Below are 22,202 nucleotides of genomic sequence, written 5' to 3' on the forward strand. Positions count from 1 at the left end.
ACCGGTATAATAACCGATGTTCATATATTCGTGAAACACCCTGTATGCATAAGCAACGTTGTGTGCACGATGTAATATTATGATTATAATAACGTGTACGCGCGACGAGCGAGGCAAGTTGATTCGCGTTAAGCAATTAATATATATTTCACGAACGCATTTCCGTATACTCGCAGAATGTGACTTGATTATTATCGTCCGTTTGGTGACTGTGTAATAAAATCTGCAGTTGACTGTTGTATTATACATTCGTATCGCATAATAATGTGCATAGGCACGTCCGTACACATGTACGCATTCTTGTCCGACGCGATTTCGCACGTACACGACACGTTTACTTCACCCCGTCTTTTACGCGGTCGCTAAATTATTTCGTTCAAAAGTCCCGACGGAATACATCGACGTCTAGACTTTATTTAATTCGAACAATTAAGATGCAAGAGTATTATTCATTTATTCGATCCAATAAATTTGTCAAATTCGTAACATTTGAAAACCTATGCTTGCTGAATTTTGTAAGATGCGAAGATAAAAAAAAAGACTCCGATGGAGACGGTTTGAAAACACGATCTCGGATTATAATATCAAAAATGCTGTCCGAGATAAACAACTAGGAATCGAATGGAAAAAAAAATCGTACGCTATATATAAGTACATAATATCTGCTAGAAAAACAATACAATATTTCAAGCAAAAGCGTGAAATGTTCGAAATATTATTTTCAGTATCGTGTTTCGCCGGGTATATATTATAACGGACATGTCTATACAGATTATTATCGTTTATGATCGAACGTTTCGCGCAAATCAAATAGAAAATACACCCTAAGTCCTCTTTGCGTATAAGAATGCTATTCGCGCGCGTTTTTATATATATATATATATATATAAGTATAGTATATGTAATATATTAGAGGACCTTATTTTTTTCAATGAAAGAAGAAAGCACATATATTGTACGATCTGTCGTAGAAGTTGTTGGCTTGCGCGGGCAGATAAATTAATGCGCGTGCTCATCCGGCTCTTCCTAATAAGCACCTCAATTTACAATATTTATGGCCCGCACCGGGGCGAGCTCGGTTTGATCTTTATTGCTTCCCATTTACATCGGAGAAAAAACTATATACGTATATACAAGTACACGGAAAAACTACACCCTTAACAAAATAATATATTTTTCTCGAACGCCACTGCCACTACGATAAATACGCGCCACGACATTAGCAAACACAACAGATTTACGCAGTAACCGGCCGAATTTTTCGAAACGATTCCACGTGCGTATACTGCGAGCGCAATATTTAGAACTATGCCGTACGCTTTCGGTTATAAAGGTCGACAGAAGTCGCCGAACCGGAGAAAAAAATTAAGGCAAATCGTCCCGACGAATCGATTAAGACAAATTAGGAAATCCACAGATTACATTTAAACGTCTTGTTTTCTAACAGACGAACAAGATTTTATTTGACAACACGTATTCGCATAGGTTTTCGTGAAACTGTTTCGGTTTTACACCGGGATAATATTATGCAACAGAAAATTATCATGAATGGGAAATGCGCAGTTTCGCTGTGGTCCATCGGAGTCGACCGAAATCCAAAACAATTACCATGCATAAAATAGAAGGGGTTTTCGTTCTCTTGCCGAGTATTAAAAATTTAACTTTTCGGGGTCTGGTGCACTTAAACATCAGCTCTGCGGCGAAGCCGAATGGAAATCGGTAGAAAACCATAATCGCGGTGCATCGTGTAATTATCATATAAAATTTGACGCGGCTCGATGCGGGCACGTGCAACCGTACACGTTATAGCTGACGGTTCGGACGAGTCGCAGTGTTTCACTATCCTGCCAGGGGATTTCGCACACGAGAGAGAGAGAGTGGATCTGTATTATACGCAAAGTTATTATAGTATGTATTTTTTATTCGGATTATTTTTTTACGCAATGCGCTCGCGCGTGAAACACACCGGCGTAGTCCTAAGTTTTCGACCATCGGAATTGATATTTATTACCTGGCCGCTGACGCCGGGACGCCACCGGTAAACGCGCAACCGTGTGCGTTTATACACCTACCCATTTCCTATGCGTCCAAATGTATATACATATATATGTGTACGCGCGTGTGTGCGTGTATTTTCATCGTGCATCCATTGAGATTAATTTTCACTCACCAACGCCGAGAAAGTCCCATTAAAACTTCATAATACCGGATTTACACGTCAGCTTTCCGTTTGGAAAAATTTACGACCCGAAAAGCAAAAACAAATAACGAAAAAAAAAAAAAACGAAAATGTCTAGAAACCCCCGTTGTGCGAAGAAACAGTGGGAGTTTTTTATTTTCGCCTTTCGTCTGCACTGGAATAATGCCGTGCAGTTTACGAACGTTCGATTGTTCGTTTAATGTTGCAAATGTTTAGTAAAACCCAATCGCTGTGCCTACGCACAAATGATAAATCGGAAAAACATCCAAATGCCTCGCGTCATCTCGTTCGTCCAGATTTAATCTAATCCCGACCCATCGAACGCAGCTGCGTTATTCTTTAGCGACAGCGTTGTTTTCCTTCAAATTTATATTTTACTTATATCAGTATCATACTCTTTTACTCTTGATCGTCTTGATTTCACGTTTTGATCGAAAAATAAAGTTTTTTTTTTTTATTATTATTATTTCTTTTACGTCTATTCAAATCGTGTAAAACTTATTGGATTACTACGTAATATTATTTTAATAATAATATCAAATTTCTCTTAAAACAAATTTATTTTTTAAACGATGTATGAGAACACGGTTTTTGTTCTTCATACTATGCAAGTTTACATTGTTAATAAAAAAAAAAATGTAAATCAAATGATTCAATTTCTGTTGTACACCCGTCTAAAAAAGTTTTAAAAACTATGTAAATTCTATTAAAAAACGTTCAAACAATAATTTAAACAATTAATTTCATCTGTCATAGCCGTTTAATTGATTCTTTGAAAAAGAAAAATGTTTTAAAACTAATTAAAAACTTATCATCATATTTATACAGAACTTATTTAAAACTAATACCTGTAGTAACTACATCATTTCCTAACTAAAATGTAGGAAATTCGAAATTGGTTTCACAAAAAAGAGTGTTTTATTAACAAAGCACCTTTACGGTTCTTTTCTCTTTACGGCGCACGTTTAGAAATTATTGAATTTTTGAACCTGTCAATATAAGTTTAATCGCAAAAATTATTATTATTACTTTAACTATCAGCAAAGTCATGTTGTAAAGGACTACCGCTGACTAGATTTTTGCTTACTTTGAACTAAATTATCTATTATACCATAGTCGCGCGCATAGTTGTAAAACTTTTAACAAAATAACTTGTTTACAACTCCCGCTTTTCAAAATTGCTGTCGTGACGTTGCAATAATGTTTTTGAGCCATAAACACAAGCTGTTTATTATTTTTTCACAAAATCATTATTGCACACACACACACACGCGCGCGCGCACACACAAATATACACAATGGGTCTTGTATGATAAATATGCGACGTTTCGCGTTACGCAATAGTTATTAAAAATCATATATTATTACGAACTATTGATATCAGTGTTGTAAGTCTTACGGACACCCACTCGAACTCGTAAAAGTGAATCGCACCTTCAGAATGTAAGAACGTTAAATCGTATTATTATAACCTTGCGAACGGACAGGATCATCCAGAGAAATGGAAAAATTTAAAAAAATTCGCAAAAAAGGTAAAAACATATTAACTATACGATAAGTCCAACGGTGATACGCATTATGTATAGAAATTAATAACAGTAAGATAGAAATGTCCTTCCGTTTTACGCATCGACAAGCTATGAACGTAAAACCTCCGCAGTCGTCGGTCATCCTTGTCGTGGATTCTTTTTACGCTAAACCGGAGATCCTATGGCTTCAACTCCTGCACAACTAGGATCTTCGAGAAGTCGGAAAGAGCTCCGTGCAAAATATCAGCGTTCGATTACGGGGACGTATACGTATTGAACACCGTCAAACGGGCATTGATCTTAAGACATGGCATTTTTAACCTTAGGACTCTTAATGGTGATGTAACGCACATTCCGTTTCCAGCATTGCATATGCTCTGTTTGTAATCCCTTTTCTTTACGCCCATGACAGTTGTATGATAAATTTTCCCGAATTCCAGAAACACCCTGAACATTTTCATTATTGTTGATTATTGTATTACTGTTATTGTTGTTTCGCGATAAAGGGACGAGAGGAGAATGCTGCACGAAACGATTAAATACATCGCGCGCGCGCGTGCATACGGTCCAGCGGTCCTAATCTACCGCGCAGTTAAATTGCCTATGGTTAACGCCGGGACGTTTCAGTTATAATATCATCACCGTTATTACAATATTATTATTATTCATTTCGTTGCGATACTTTCCGCCGTCTGAAGGTATATACACGATCTATTATTTACGCTCGTAAAACACGGCGACGAATTATAAGAACTTTTCTACAACGATTTATATATCCTATCGCACTTGAGTGTAATAGTTTAATTATTCATAATATTTAACCATGCGTCTGTGCACGGTTTTATCGGTGCCGATTCCACGATGAATATTATTATTATTGTTTTCGGTCCGTTAACGTAACGAATTTTTGGCAAAACCGAGTCTTCCAACCACCGTTTGCCACGAAACGCGGATTTCGGTCGGCTTTTTCAACCGCAGTGTTTTAATTATCAAATGTCATTTGAAAGTATAATTGTTTTGGTCCGAACGAATGAATAGTTCTTATTAGCGTTGGTCGAAAACATTCCGATTTTGTTTCGAAAACATCTTACAAACAAATTTCAAGAAAATCTAAATATTTTCGAACTTTATAACGTGAACAACTGTAAGTCCGTAAATTTACTATCGAAATATTCCGTTTAAATTTATTTTAAATGTTCCGTTTAAAATAATACATTTTTCAGTTATGTAAAGGATGCTTCTCTTAAGAATTTATCAACTTCATTACCCTCTATATTTACACGACTGTAAATTCGTATGAACTCTCTTAATATACGTTTTATGACCTTGAAAAATACGATTTTATTTTATTTTATTAAAAAAAAATAAATAAATAAATAATAATAATAAAATTAAATAAATAAATAAAACAATAAGTTATACATTTTACAATAAGTGATTTAACTCAGTTAACTTCGTATAATGTAATGGAAAGTCTTGGACGAAAAAAAAGTGTTTTAAATATATTATTAAATGTAACCCGAAGCGTTTTATGATTGTTTTTATACTTAAGATTTCACTATGATAATAGGTAAATAAAATTCAATTTAAAATATTAATATAAATGTTTTTGGATTTAAAAATTCAAAAAAATATTTAAATTGTACTACATATACTGAATTAGATGTATTTTTCCATATTTTACTATAAAAACAAATAAATCGTACCTTTATACCACGGAAAAAGTATCATACATAAATACAAAAGTTAACCAAAGTTTTAATACTTATGTCCACAACAGTTATTTATTTTAAGTTTTGATCGTAAATTAAATGAAAAGTAACATTTAGCATGAAAGCTTTAAAGTCTAAAGTGTATATAAATTTTAATAACTCAACAATGATTGACAGGATAAACTACAGACAAAATAAATTCGAATATTTTTAGTTTTTAACTTAAATAATTAAATACTTAATTTAACTTAATAAACTCTATAAACCCTGAAAATAAAATAACTAATTAAAAATACCTCAATTATTACTACAACACCTATATAAAAAATCTTAATAAAAGCCAACGATTTTAATAAAATATTTTATTAAAAACTTTTGATAAAAAATGTACATAAATGTATATATTTATATATATGAGATAGTGTCTATGATCAAAAGATAATTTATTACTACTAATTATCAATATAACGCGATCAGGATGATATTGTATTAGAAATTAGTGTGCAACCTTATATAGTAATAAAAAATGTGTTTATCTAATATACGAATAATATTTATTGGTCTAGTAAATTAGGTGCATATTTTATTGTATTATATTAAAAAAAATAGCACAATTTAAATTAATTTTTTTTTTTAGTAAGAATTAAAAAACTGTATAATTTTATCACTGTATCACTGTATGAGTAAATGTATTTAAAAAATAAATAATAGTACATGTAAAATAATTTGATGAGAAAAAATGTTATTACACAAAATATATTATAGGGCACGGATAATGAATTATTACGAATAAAACTTGGTAAATAAAATAATAAAATAATTATTAAAAATATAATCAATAGATATATTTTTTTTTATTATAATTTATAAAATATTTCACAGGATAATATATTATAATATAATATAAAAATACAAAGCTCTTACTTTTTATGCATATATTAACATACTTTATTCGAATATTTTATTAAAAAAAAAAAGCGAATTAATCTTTATTATTTATTAAGTAATTATGTTTTAACGTAACTTCAACTGTTTCGTTCGATTTAAAGCGATCGAATGAGAATTGTTTAATTTCCTGAAAAGTCACTTGTTCGATAGAATTTAATTTCAATAACTAACCGTTATTTTGGCAACTGAAACGGATATTCTTACACCGCCCACTTTTGAAGTGGTTAGGTCGGAAAGTTTTTTTTTTCGATCACCATTACGTTTGAAAAAAAAAAAGAAAAAAAAATTTATTTACAATGTGAATAGAAGAACAATGTTGTATTTTTCCCAAGCGTGTCCGAGGACGTCCTCGCTTTGCCAACATTCAATGTATTTGACGGGAAACAGGGATTGGTTGCCGAAGAGGGTAAAACTACAAGACCAAATACTACCGTAGGCCTCTGGATTTTAATATTATTTTTATTGAAAAATAAAATGATAATGCAAATAATGATTCAATGTTCACTGAATAAACAGTATATTATATATTTATATGCATATAGCGATCAGCCTTTTATTCGACCACAACAAAATTACATACCCTCTGTATATTTCCATATTAGGATTTACCCAACGTCAACGTTGGAGATCGGGCGAGAAACAATTTAATTGTGCCACACTCTCGACATGACCATTGTGATAATGGAAATATTAAAAAAACTTTTAACGGAACCAAAAATATAAAAAAAGCTCCTTATTATGTGTGTGTGTTATGAAAATTGTACAAATGGCAAAAGTTAGTATTATATTATCAGTGGAATGGAAAAAAAAAACTTTGCATATACCAAATAATCTATTATACTCTGTACAGTAAAGAGTGTATTCACATTTCATACAGAACAATAATACATTGAAAACGATAACTTATTCGCACATGCTCTGATGTTAAATCAAACTTTGAGTAAGAAAAAACTTCAGAAACTAATGCAGAGATTACGTTACGTATTTGTTTTACATTCACATATGATTATTTATAATTAAATATATTTTTATGTTTTTGAGATCTACATTTTCAAGTTAATAATTAATTTGATCACTTGCAAAGTTATAAATTTAGATTCAAAAAATATTGATTCAAATTAAATAGCATAATGCTTCTAAAATTGTTTAATAATTTTGAATTTGCATTGATTAAATGTATACACAACTTTAAAAATGTATCTTATAATAATTTTTCAGATTTAGGTTCAAGAGTTAATAATCACTATTACAAGAACTTAATTAAATTAGGGTTTGTATCGATTCCATAGTCTAAGTTATTAGTAATAGCACCATGTTTGAAATTAATTATTAGTAGTGTTCGAATTTATGAACTTTGACAGTTTTGAAAGTATACAGTTCTTTATTATAATTTATTATCAAAGTATAAGATAATGTTTACGGTACAAAAATTATTAAAAGAATTTCATTCCTCTCTTTCAATATTATAGTCGACTAATGAAAAATCATGTAAATGTATTAAAACGTATTGAGTACATTCAATATTAGTAACTTCATAAGTACCTTAAGCATAATGTAACTTCAATTATTGTGGTAACCATAACTACAAATCTCTGTAAATGTTTTACGTTAACATTAATGGCTTGCACATGAATTCCAAAATATTTTGTTTCCAACTGAAATTACACATAACGAATTGCACGAACATTAAAGGTATACCTACTACGAATGTTGTAATTATTATTACAATTTAAAAAACTAATGCGCGGATTAAATCGTGTGAGTATAAAGAGAGTTTATTTCGTTCACTCGTTACTCTTTCGGTTCCGGCGAGAAAAACGCTATTTCTTATGTGTTAGGCATGTGTGTACATAAATATACTCGAAAAAAAACCCCTGTCTTGTTCTAGACTGAAATAAAAATGAATGTTATAATAAATATTTGTTTGAATGCGCAATTTTACACTTATGTTCACATTTGATAGCTGAGAAATTCATGAATTTTGTCAGTTTTTATGACTTTACCTTAAGTTTTATATGGTGCCGACAACGCCGAACATGTGTGTCATTTTTCCTTCGCCTTCCGCGTTCACGAGCAATTTCTTTTGTTTTCAATAGCAACCATCAGCTCTCCCCGATAGGATTTTATTTTTTAGTTGTGTCGGACTAAACATTACGTATTTTCCAGGCTTAAAGAAAATAATAATAACAATAATTGTTATACGTGATTATATTACGTTATTATTAACGACCAGTGGAAATGAAATGATGTGTCGACTTGTTTGGTTGAAAACGTCACGATATAATATTGTTTAAGGGTTTTTTTTAAAGTATTTATTAACCCTAAACATCATCAGAACTGTTTAATGTAATAACTGTTTAATCATCGTAGTCGTACTATATAATCGTGTCCGAAAACACGCCGTTATCCTTTATGTTTAGATATATTATTTTATAAACATCATAAAAGTAATGAAACGGGGGAGGGAAAACTCATTTGTGCTGTGAATTCGAAAGATTTATCTTGAACATTCGTTTTTAATTTACTTTGTGAGCTCGTTCTTATTGTACATCATAATTAATGAGGTTTGAATGAGGGGGACTCCCCATGGACGTTATCGCGGTAGAGTTTTTCTGCTAAACATGCAATTTCCATATATTACAACTACACAAAATTAAACTATATACATCGCATTATTATAATATACGTATTATATACACAAATTAATTTTAATTAATGTCCGAACGGCGATAAATAAGAAAAAAAATAAAGAAAAACTTTTAGCAATCATTTTACTGAAATATGTTAACTATATACATGCACCCAATCACGATAATTATAATTGTATACAGTAAACGAAATTCTTATTAACCGTTGAATCCTATTTATACTTCTAGATCCCTGTAACCGGGACTTATGTATACATTTAATCACGAAAAATAACTATAAAATATTTCGCGGACCTTGTGCCACGACTTTTTCGACAAATCTAAAACGGCGATCGATCGAAAGACTCTCGATCGCAAACGAGAGGTTTGATAAAACGGCTTTTGAGGGATGAAAACTGTTTGTACAAAACTGACGAGAACCCATGGCAATAACGGTATTACAACCGCGAAGGTGTTGACGTTTCGTTACATCGTCGCCGTTTTATTTGTATTGAAAGGATCTACAATTAGGGTAATTGAACGGCTTCAAATCGGAGTGCTCGGCAAGTGGGTATTGTAGGGTGCTGCGGCTGCGAGTGCGAACGTGGAGATAGCATAATGTACAGCCGCGGTTCCGCAAATTACAGCGCGCAGGACTATACGGGATCGGACGACCGCCAAGATATATACGTGTATTAATGTACGCGTCCAAGAAAACCGTTTGTCGAAAATGGCACACGTTCTCCGGTGAAAAATGTATTTAAAAAATAATAATTATCATACAACCTTTCACGTAATTCGAAGAATGGAGAGTTCTCGATAACGACATCCTGGCCGGAGTTTGGACATATAATAGCATAGGTTCGTCTCTTAAACACGTAGACAATTACGGCACCTGTTCGGCGGTATTTTTCGAACGGTACGCTTAGAGTACCCCGATACGCTACGCCGTTGTTGTACCGCCGAACGATTCGATCCGGAGCCGATTCGATATTACGGAACGGCAGGTGTGGGGATGAGCACCGTCCGAATAGTTTTCCGCGGTCGCCGCGCGACAGGATTTTCGACCCGTCCCCGGTGCGACTGTCACTCGTACGGGGTGCGCACGTCTGGGCGCCGGTCTCGGGGGATGGAATGGGATTTTTTCACCGAAAACCCTACGAGAGCAACGCGACACCGCCGCCGTTCGCGTTTTCCCGGAAAAACTCGCGCGCACCCGCTCTACCGTCACTCCGATCGCGGACCCTCGAACAGAGCAGGTATACGCGCGCTCGTTATCTCCGATGTCATCGTAACGATATCGCGCGGATAACGTTTCGCCACTACTGGCCGCCGTGACGGGCACACGTACCACCCGTCACCGATATCTCGTCGTTAAATTACGTTTAACGAGATCCGTACGTCACACGGTACAACACACGTCTCGTTTACGCCGTTCACGCACCCCCCCCCCCCCCCCCAAAAAAAAAAAAAAAGCTCGTCGAATCGTTATACGCGTTTTGACGCGGTCGACGCGTCAATGATCACGGGTGGAGGAGAAAAAAAAATTGACGTTTTCCATTTCTTTTTTCGACCGGTCGCGTGTTTGACAAATATTCGCTTCGGTCGATCACGAATCCGCGCGAACAGTAACATAACGCCCCGGGGCCTCGTCGATGACACAGACATGGTGCTGCTCGTAATAGTTTATTATCAATACGACACAAAGGGTACGGTTTCCGAGCAGCGACTAGCGCTATCGACTGCTCTACGAGTAAAAATGCACAACCGTGGTTTCCCACGTCCGATTGACGTGTGCGTTTCACGATTGTAGTGCTCCGGAAGCAGTGCATCGCGTGCGTCGCGTTCCGATCTTATTCCGAACGAATTGTCTACTGTCTATTTTAACAAAAAGCGAATCAATTCAATATCGATAAACGTCGAAAACTCTGTTCACTAATTTCAAGTATACATTATTTCTTCTTCTTCTTATCATTGATTTACGATTATTTTATTATTATTTATAATTATTCGTTCCATTTTTAGTTATTTGTAATGACAAATTGAAAAAAATACATGGTACACAATAAAAATAACACGCATAAAAATACGCGTGTGCACAACGAAATATCGAGCTGAACTGAACTCAAGATAAATGCCAGCCGCCAGCATTCTGGTCGTTGCGACCAGTCGCTGCGGCTAAAAGCAGATTGGAAAATGTACTTTAAGAGGGTTGCTCACCGCAGCGGATGCCGCGATGAAACCGTGAGCCGAACCGATTTCGACCAACGGATGTATTCGATTTCCTCGGAATATTATTTTTCGCATCAGTCAATTTTCGGAAACGCGCGTTCCTTCTTTATTCGGATAACACTATTGTAATTACGAAGAGTGCATATATTATTCAAAACACATACAACTAAAAACGAAATGCGTTCAAACACCGACTTCGCTGTTGTATTACTCTGTTATTCGCGCGCTAAAACGACGCACTTACATTTATTAAAAATGCGATTTTTAGAAAAATAAATTACGACGCATACTTATCGAATCAAGTTGAACAACTTAATTTGGCGATCAAAGAAAATAAATAAATAATTATAAAATAAAGGCGGCAACGTTTGACGGATAAAATCGTTCTGGATCCTAGCCGAATGTTCGTCAACAAAAAAACTCACATCCGGAGCGACCAAATGTAAAAATAATCTATTGCGATTCACGAAAAAATACTCTGAAATAACAAAAAAAAAAAAAAAAAAACTTCAAAACCAAGAACCATACGCCGAAAACTTGAAAATATTAATATACGCAAACACACAAAATTGATTAGTACTCAATTCTCGATACCTCTCGAAAAGTCAATTTATTTTGAACACAACTATTCCTCTTATTAATTCTCGACTATTATCGACATTCGCCAAACACGTTAGCTCTCTAATATTACAGTAATATTACAATAATATCGCATTAACAGTACACGAAAATCATCAACGACCTGTGCACGATTATCGAACTCATTATAGTATCGTTAATTAACGTCCGTCGCGGTTCACACAACGCGCGCGTATTTTGAATATAATCATCTGACGATTGGCAGCAGCGGCCGTATGTACACGCTCGCGCACTCAACGCGTTTCTCACGCACCACGATTCCTTCTGATGACCGCATTGATCTCAGATTAAATTCCTAATCGTCTCGTTTAATTTCTTCCGGTGGAAAATGTAACGCATTCCCAAAAGGTTTTTATTTAACCAACGGAACAATATAAAACAATATAAATCATTGGAGTAGAGATTGTAGGGAAAATATCATGTCACGGTAAATTATTCCAAATACAAAAAAGAAAATATGTTCAACGGAGATCACCGTGCAATAACTTACCTCACATTTGAACATGATAAAATTAGAGAAATGTCTGAACACTTGTTTGCATAATATTGCCAATCGAGTAACTGGTAAACGATAATAAGATCAAGTTCATTTTACACATCGAATATACTTTATCGTAACAAAATAATTATTATACGCAGCAAGAAATTGTCAACTCTAATGTCAATTGATGTTCTATAAAAAAAAAATTGCCGTCGTCGGATACGACGTGATTTATATTTTTTTCAATCAACAAACTGTGTACGGTATAATTATGAGGTTATCGAAGCGCATTTAAAGAAATATTTATAATGAGAGCGAATGAAAACATTTGCATAACATATACACATATATATATATATATATATATTATATGAAAGACTATGTAAGGAAATATTGGTATATTTATTTTATAAATTCAATATTCGCTATTAATTCATAAACATATTTTTACTCAGAAATGATGGACTAAAAATACAAAACTAATAAACGATAACATAGGCGTATTGACATTTCCATGAAATGCTTTACGCTACGATTAAAGTTCAAATTAACGTTATTGATTTATTCAACAATACAAAATATTATAATAACAAAAAACAGTCTATTCCATAGATAATATTATTCTGCTAAGAAACGTATAGATCAACTAATCGGTGAATGTCGTAAGAAACGTATGAATCATTGACGATTATTTTACACGCGTTTTGTGACTACAGTGTCAACGACCTGTGTTTCTATTGAAATGTCAACTTAAAACAGCTCTGGGTGAGGGTGAACTTTTACGATAAAATGTGATTCGGCGTCGTGGGAAAGAAAAAATGTCAAATAAATTCTCAAGCAACACGCTGCGAACAAACATTTTTATAGCACAAGAAATATGAAGAATTTCATAACTTGGCTTTTACATAATACATACATGTATATATATTTATGTTCGTATGTATGAATCTATACTTTTTAGAGGTACAACTTAAACGATAAGAAACTATACACGATTTTTTTTATATCCAGGTCTAGGCATGTATATGTATACATATACATAATTTATATATAAAATAATTCACGAGTTTGATAACGAAAAATAAATTTCATTCAACGATTCCGATTTTACAAGTTTTGTTTTATCAAGTTTACAGGGCTTCGTAAAACAAGGTTCCACGTTATCTAAAATTGAATTGTAAATGTGTTACTGCGATGGTGACCGGCACAAAAAAAAGCAAATACGCTTTTCGACTATTTCAAAAATATAAGTTGTACAGTTTTGGTAAATTTGATCCGTTTATTGATTTGGTATGTTTGAATGTGTATGAATTAAAATTGGTAAAATAACTATTTCTTTGACAATTCACATAGAAAACAGTTCAATTATTTGATAATTTATTAAAATTTAATAAAATTACATCATTAAAGTGCCAACGATTATTACTGAGGAAATTTTAATTATTTAGCATCAATATTACTAGAAAAAATTGTTTTTAGTTGAAAAAAAAAACCTTTCCTGAAACTAAAACCTGTGCCTATAAATATGCAGTGTTGATGCTTTGCAAATAATGAATCTTAATTATGCATAAATAACTAAATAGTTCCAAGAGTTTTCTATTGTAGAATACTTGTTTGTAATTATATATTTTATCCTCTGATAAAATAATTTTAGAAAGAATTCTTCCCTACTGATTTTTTTTAAAAAAAAATTTTTTATTTACCTATTTAATATATTATATGTTAATAATGTCATTGATTTTATAATTAACAGATAGCTCACGGTATAGAGGTTTTCGGATACTAAAATAATATTTATACAAACGGACGATAGGTAGCGTTGCACGAATGAACAAATAATTGTCCCCACCATGATTACAATATACTAAACGATGATTACAATAACTGACGTCCACGTTATTGGCGTGGCTTTTCAATCGAAATTTATTTTCGAATAGAACAACTAACAAGCTCACTTGTTCACTACAATACTGTATTTTGGGACTCTTCCTCTTTTTAATTAACGTAGATATCAAAAATTAATAGATAATAATTAACTTTTTTAAATAATATTCATATCAAAAGTCCGCCCGAAAAGTGTGTATCGCAGTAAAAAACCTGGTTCCTAGCTATGATGATTACTTTTCGATTTACTACAACAATATAATAAAAATATGTACATTCTGTTACGGTGTCGCAGCTAAATATTTCGATGGTACACTGTGAACGATAAATAATAGCTTTACATTGAAATTAATTTCAAATCGACCGATTTCAATGGACATATTATTAATTAAAAAAAATTTACTTTTACAACCGTTGAAGGCTCTCTGTATAAATTTCGTATTCGTAATCGTACTCTATTTTACTCTGTTATTTAAAAAAAATGTTATCTTATCGATAGGCCCATCGCACTATATTTGTGAAAAAAATCGCATTGAAAGGACTAGTTTAAAAAATAGTTGCGGCCTTACAATTATTTTGTACGGAAGTATTAATATTTCATTTTATTTTCTTTCACAACAACGACATCGTCGTGAAACTCTGGACGGAAATCATGTAGTACGCTCCGTATAATGAGTGGGTGGAGATTCGGAAAAGCGTGAAAAAGTTTAAGGTAGAAAATGCGAGCTTACAAGTGGAAAAACAATTTTCGCCGTTTAACAACAGCCCCAAGATATACAATACACGCGTGCGTCCGTGTGCGTGTGTAACATAAAGGATATTATGGTGGTAGTTCTCTCGTTTTTAATTTTGGTTTTTGTGTCTTTTCGTTTATTTGGTCGAGTGGCTTACAAAAAAAAAAAAAAATGAAACGGAATCTAAAACACCGGTGAACTTAGTAGGAAAAACGTTACCAAAAACCTCCAGGCGAAGATGGAGTGAAAAAAACGAAAAGATCATTTTATTAATATTGGGGAGGCACGCCTTCAAAAGATATACGATAACCTTGTATTATTTGTATTACATATGGGCCGGTGCGCGCGTATGTGTTCCCGAGTGTGTTTGATATCAAACAGCTTTTAAGTATACATTATTGTTACTTACATTGCACGACGTACGCTCCCAGCTCAGCCATCAGTTCTTGGGTGACAGGTACACGACCTTGAAGTATATCCTGTTTGAGTTGCAGGAAAAACTGATACCTGGAACAACGCATGCGTTTATACAATAACACGTATAATATGATATGTGTAACTTTTACACGTTTAAATATGACACGGGAAAATAAAACTACGATAAGCACCGCTCTCTCATCGACCGAGCAGCTCTACTAACAACGTTGTTCGAAAATCGATTTAATAGGGTAAGAATAACGACCGCGGAACGCGATCGGAGGAGTCACACGATTCGCTCGGGGGACCGCGTTAGATATTTGATTATTCTTTTTATCGCAATCACAACGACAGAAGTATATAAAAGTACAACGTACAATAGTAAACCCCATCAATGACACACGCATACAGATGTCCTCCAAAATATATCGTATCCATTGGCGGCCATATCTCCTGAGATAATGATGACAGTCGAACTCGAACTTATTAGGGCGTTATCCTACGGGAAACGGCGGCTATCTTATAGCGTATTTCGACGAGAACAATAAAAAAAAAAAAGGGTAAACGTTTTTTACCGGAGCACGTAAACCCAATGCGAACACGGACGTCGTCCGTACTCCTCGTCGTCGGGAGTCTGTCGCAGACGCAACGAAAGATCGACATGAACAGTACATACGCTGATACCTCAACAATGCTTGAACTATTCACGTTGAACGCGTAGGAATATTTTTTCTAATCGTAAAACGATACAAAATTATTTTCGCGTTTTTTCGACGGCTACCGTGGTACCGTGGGCTACTAGTTGAATTCCGACAGCGATAGCTTCTATCCTACGTTTTGAAATCTTATCCTGTGTTTTCGTATATCCAAGGGGAGGGGGGCGAAAGGCCCTGTCGCGCGTGTCGATAATCGTTTCCGGTCACGCGTCGCAACGTGTTTTTCGACACCGAACGCAGTCGCGACCGCCGCGCACCGTCCGACGGGAAAACGATTACCGGACCACGGGACCGCCGCCGCTCGAAATTTTCCGACGGTGTTATTATCGTGTCGTCGTCGAGGGCGTTTCGCGCGCGGTCGGACGGGTAAAATTAAAATAAAAACCCGAATATCCCACGCTACCTACCGAATGCCTTCGCGCGCGCGGCAATTAACCGCACGGCACCGCGCGGTAATCGTTTTACACGCATTCGGTGCACGATAACCGCCAACCGGTAGCTGCCGTTCACGGGGCGGACGCGAAACGTCCGTTCGAATGTCGCGCGCGCGTTACGTACACACAGGGGGTGGGAGAAACGAGTTCTCGGCTGTTATGAAAATCAAAACGCGTCCGGCGGCGTAGACGTTTACCCGAAAATTACGATGTTAAACGCCGCGAAACGCGTCGTCCGCTTTTCCGTGCGGCGGCGACATATGTATTCGACTGCCGTATTCGAAACGCACGTTTTTTAACGCACGGTTCATCCAGTGTTACACGCGATACGTCGTCTACGTACGGTTTTTTTTTTTTATACAGTTTAACCGGGGGGGGGGGGGGGGGGGACTTTTAATTAATTTTCACCTCTCGCGCAGCGGTGTCCGCTATGCGATTTTCAATTAAGAACGTCGCGCTTTGTTTCGGTGTTAATGCGAAACGAGTACGTTTTCACTTCAACGCGTGCACACGTTAAAATCTCGGCGCGCTCGTTTGTCGACTTTGGCATTAAAAATGCATTTTTCGTACCGTACGGATATGCCGAGCACGGTGATAAGCTATAACAGTATGCTGTTTAGCGATCAAAAGTCATGTGAAAAAAAAATACCAACCCCTTCACACAGTTCGCGTTGTATTGTTCAAAAAATTAAGTACAAGGTTTTTCTCGAATTCGAAAATAAAAAAATTATTATTACTACTTTACGGAATGCATATACGAAACATAGGAATTCGTACACACTGTATGCAGAATCATCGAACTGTAATTCTGTTATTCCAGTATTAAATTGAAAATTTCATCGAAAGGGATAAAAGTAGAATCACCGGGAATGAAATATCTGTGAAATTATAACATATCAACGAGATTTATAATTGTAATATGTTGGTATTCAAACATATCATAAGCTTCAAAAATAGTGAACATTTCAAATTCGAATAACTGCATCATTTAAATAAAAAAATTCAACCGTTTCGAATTCGGGAAAAACACTTTAATAAAAGCAAAAAATATGAAAACCCGTGAAATTATTGTTCATTTATCTAAAGTAAAATAATCTAAAAGAATCTAATCTATAAAAATAAAACCAATCCAAATTTCCAGAAGTGCAATGAATAAACACATGCAAGGCTAAATTATAATGCATGATGCTAAAAATATAGAGAATATTCGATAAGAAAAAAAAGTTGTTAAGTTTAAATTTAATAAGAATAAAATGTTGAATTTCACTTTTTATTTAATATCAACAAACACATTCTGTAGGGTCCTTTAATATTTTATAACAATACTTATTTATCTCACAAGATTTTCATAAATTAAATTCATAATTATATGTGTATTAATATTTTATACTTGTCGTATAAAATACAATGCGTTATGAACTTTTAAGCAGAAAAAATAATTTCATTCAGACGGATAAATACTGTGTACTTAAAAATTTAAACGAGACATTCACCAGGCTCATCGATATCTAAGTTAAATAAAATTCGTCGACCATACATTATAATAACGGTTCGGATGAGATTCGATCATATTTTCGTATGAAAATATGAAAATCCGTTTAAACACTCAGTTAATAAAAATAAATATTTATACAAGGAGTATGTAAAACGTCTCTATTAAACGTACTTGGATAAATACATATTTCAGTATAATATGGCGACCTATTTGAATATACAAATTCTGCAAAAACACTTTTTATACATCCTAATAAATGACTGCAATAATAATACAGTAACACTAAAAGCAAAAAAACTGTATTTTTCCATATTGTTTTGTTGTTGATTTTTTTTTAATACAAAAACTGATGTTTTACCTACGAACAATATGAGGAGAGAGTACTCGATTAACCCTTTGTATGGAAATTTATAGCTGCTGTGGGAGATCTGAGAGTGCTCCATTAGGCGCATTGCACAAAATGAAATTGGCGAAAAAAGAAGAGAGACGAAATATGTGGTCACGACGATGATGTAGATAATAATAATAATAAAAGCAGGATGCTACATTGTAATAATGCATTCGTGTCATCCGTCGGTCGGACGTAAATGGTCATATTAAGAATTGAAGTCAACTTAGAGGCGGCAATCTCCACCGAATTACTGGGCGATGAAACGTGCAGATAAACACAGTACGCAAATAATAAAATATATTACGCGCAACGTGGAATCATTTTATTTATTTTTTTCGTTTCGCTTTCGAAGTCGTTGAACAATTATGAAAAATAAAAACGTTCACGCCACCGTACTGTACAAAGCGAAACTCAATACGAATATAATGATTTTTGCACGTAATAAATAAATACAATCGAATAGGTATGTATTCCGAATAATATTACATCGTACGTATAAATAAGATGCGTGAGAGAAAAACAAGACTACGTGTAACAATCGTAGACATCGTAATAACGTACACATGCCGTCCGTCAACGCGTTTATGTATCATTCGATCACGATTTCACAGTCGATTATTGTTCAACTGTACGGCTTTTGCACGCACACAGACGTATAATTAATAACTAAATCACTCGTCCAATCAAGTTCTCCGACAAACGAATCGCGTGTTAATAGCTTAAACATAATTGTGTTTCGCCGCGACAGACATAAAATATTATATATATTTATATATTGTGTTACGCAACAACACGTACAGCTATTATTATTTTGCTCCAGTTTTGCGACTTTCTCAGCGAAGTATGATGTATAATAATAATGGTGCATACGAGTATGAGTATATATAAAACTGGTGAGTTTGTGCAATCCGAGACAATTCACGGGTTGTCCCACGAGGATTTCCTAATTGCAGTGATATCTCCTGTGTCAAGAAATATAATCAAATTTGAAGTTTTTCTTCTAAGAAATCACTTGACAAAAGCCAATAAAATATTTATTTTTTTTTCTAGTTTTAAATAATAGATTTTTAAAAAATATTTTCTTTTTCTAGCAATTTCGCTGAACGCACAAATGTTAACACAGATTGTTAAAATCAAATATGATACTAATAATAGACTTGAACGTTCAGTTAAAATACGAAAAAAATTAGTACACGTATACACGTATATACGTATGATGAAACGAAAAAAGATTCAATGTTTGTTTCTGCCTAATCGGTTTCTTCGTAAACTGTTGTTTGAGAAACACTTATCATAGTATTTTAAAGCGAATACACAAATCGTACAGAACTTTAAAGTAGAATTCGTAACCAATAAACGTGGTATAGGGATGAAATGATAGTAGATTCGAGTACAAAATAACAGTGTTTGTTACAAAACGTGTGCCCTGCGATTGATCGTTGTTGACGAGAGCCGTCTACCCGCGGTGATCCCTGCTGCAAGGTAACTTTAGACTGTTCCCGAACTAGAATTCGGTAGAAACATATTTTGTGGGAGCGAAAAGCGGAACTTTTTTTTTTTTTGTAATTAATTTTCGCGAAAACGAATAACGCGTTGCCACCGGAGTTTTATCTAAAACGCGTGACGTCACGCGTCGCGTGCAATACAATCCGGGTACGAGCGTGTACAGTTCGCGCGCGGGAGTGTTTCGGCGAAGGAGATTTCCGGTGCGGTACGATCGAAGTGACGTTTTCTCGCACCCGAACGTGTATTTATATACACATAAAAACGTGTGTGTAACATGTTTCGAAATCGAAAAGCTTAACGCGTTACAACCGAAAGAAAGAGAGTGCGTTTGGCGGAATAGGAAACGGCGAATCGATCAAAAACCCATTTTGCCCGGCTCGGTGACGTTTTCGTCCGGCGATCGCGAGATGGCGTGTCCAAACGACGGGCGTGTGCTCGCGCGCGGTCGTCTATCCTACCGGTTTCGACCGAGAAAGTCCATTAGTCCGTCGATCCGTTTCCGGCACGCAAGCGCCCGGTACACCGGAAAGTTACGCCGGTACGAGTGCCGCGCGACGACAGCCACAATACGACCGTCGTACAACGATCGTACCCGGAGCGTTACACTCGGGTGCAGTGGCGGATCAAGATAAAAAAAAAAAAAACCCAGCGGTCGCTCAGCTCCTGTTACCGAAGTAAATGAATATTCAACAACACTTAAGAAATTGTAATTTTTTTCTTGTTGTTGCTTACCGTTTTCTTTTATTGTGTACGCAATGCGCTTGTTTTACAAATTGAATATTTATTTTTTTTTCAGAAAATATATCTATTAATTAATTCATATCTATTTCTGAAGAAATCAACTGAAGGGGAGCTAAAATCGGTTCGGAGGGTGCTTCGGGCGCAGCTCGTTGTACGCGGGTACGTACGGACTTCGTCGCGCACGTTACCCCCACGAACCCTCGAGACACGCGACGGCAAAATCTTGTCTCCGTCCGACTGTCGGACGTGCGAATGCACCGACACACGGGTTCCACGGTAAAACGCGTCTTTCAAACAGTGGTGCCGAAACCTAAACATACACTCGTATATACGGCAAGTCACCTACCCGCCCGTTCACCGTTCAACAGAAAATTTAGAAATGTTCTACGTAAACAATCTATTCCCTAGGTGTACTCATCAGATACCAAAAGGGTAACACTCGTTTTCATAACCTAACATATAATATTTTCTCTGGTCAACTCTCTGGTTAACACTCTAGTTGTTAACTCTTCTCTGGTTTCTCTGGTAAACGTGTATTCAAGATTCGGTCGGTGTAAAGGAGGCAAGGAACGCGATCGCGATGCGCATCGATACCGCACGATTTTTTTTTTATTAAGCACACATGTTGTAGTACGATGCCGACCGGGTTCCGCCATCGAGGGGCGACGTATTTTTTATATGATTATTATTATTACCATTTTTTTTTTTATTCAGTTCGAACTTAAATAATATTATTGTAACGTAGCGTGGACCGCCGTGGGCGGCGTATGTTGAACGATTTTTTTCCTCGCTAGACATCGTAACATTATACTATCCATGTAGGTATGAGTGCTCGCGCGTAACACCGTACAAATGTATACGTGTAAACGTGTTATAACGTATAAAACGTGAAGGAAGGATTTCATTAAACGCTCTGTATATCGAACACGCCACATATAGGCTTCTCCCCGGGTCCGCAGAACGCGAACGATTATTGCTTGTTAAATCGGCGACAGCTAATTTTCCTCTGGCGAAATTCTTATTAGCTTTTCGCTAAAATGAGTTTAATATAAATATATAATATAAATATGTATATATTTAAAGGAATTCACTACAAGGAAGATTAATTTTTAACCACCCGTATGGCATTTAGTTTTATTAAAAAAATATAATTTAACCATGCAATGGAATTAGTTTAAAATGTCCAATTATAATTTTTCGATTCGTAAACATAAACATACTATCAACAATAATTCACCGAACCGACGTACTTGACTGGGAAGGAAAACTAGAGAAACTCGTTTTAAGTTTTTATTTCGTTTTGATGAATGATAAATAATAATGAGGTTTGTGAATGATGTAGTAAAAAATTCTTCAAAATATTATATAATACGCTGTTTAATGGTTTAATTGGATCAACGAAAGTCATTCAAGAGCTCACGAATAAAATACCATTAGTCTTCATTTCGTTGCGAAGCCATCAAGTTTAATATTTTATTTCGTTAATATATACTAAACATATTTAATCTTGTGTTTC

At 35.0% G+C, this 22,202-nt stretch overlaps 1 protein-coding gene across 1 annotated transcript in view; it reads right to left on the reverse strand.

Moving 5' to 3' along the window:
- LOC112689491 (band 4.1-like protein 4) overlaps positions 1-22,202 on the reverse strand; it is a gene marked incomplete in the record, with an annotated part of 94,465 nt that overhangs the window by 35,087 nt on the left and 37,176 nt on the right. The window contains 1 exon segment of the mRNA XM_025563229.1: positions 15,396-15,493. Within this exon segment, the coding sequence (XP_025419014.1) occupies positions 15,396-15,493 (98 nt within the window).

This window comes from Sipha flava, unplaced genomic scaffold (assembly GCF_003268045.1).
Source record: "Sipha flava isolate LNK unplaced genomic scaffold, YSA_version1 44_pilon_pilon, whole genome shotgun sequence".
NCBI lineage: Eukaryota > Metazoa > Arthropoda > Insecta > Hemiptera > Aphididae > Sipha > Sipha flava.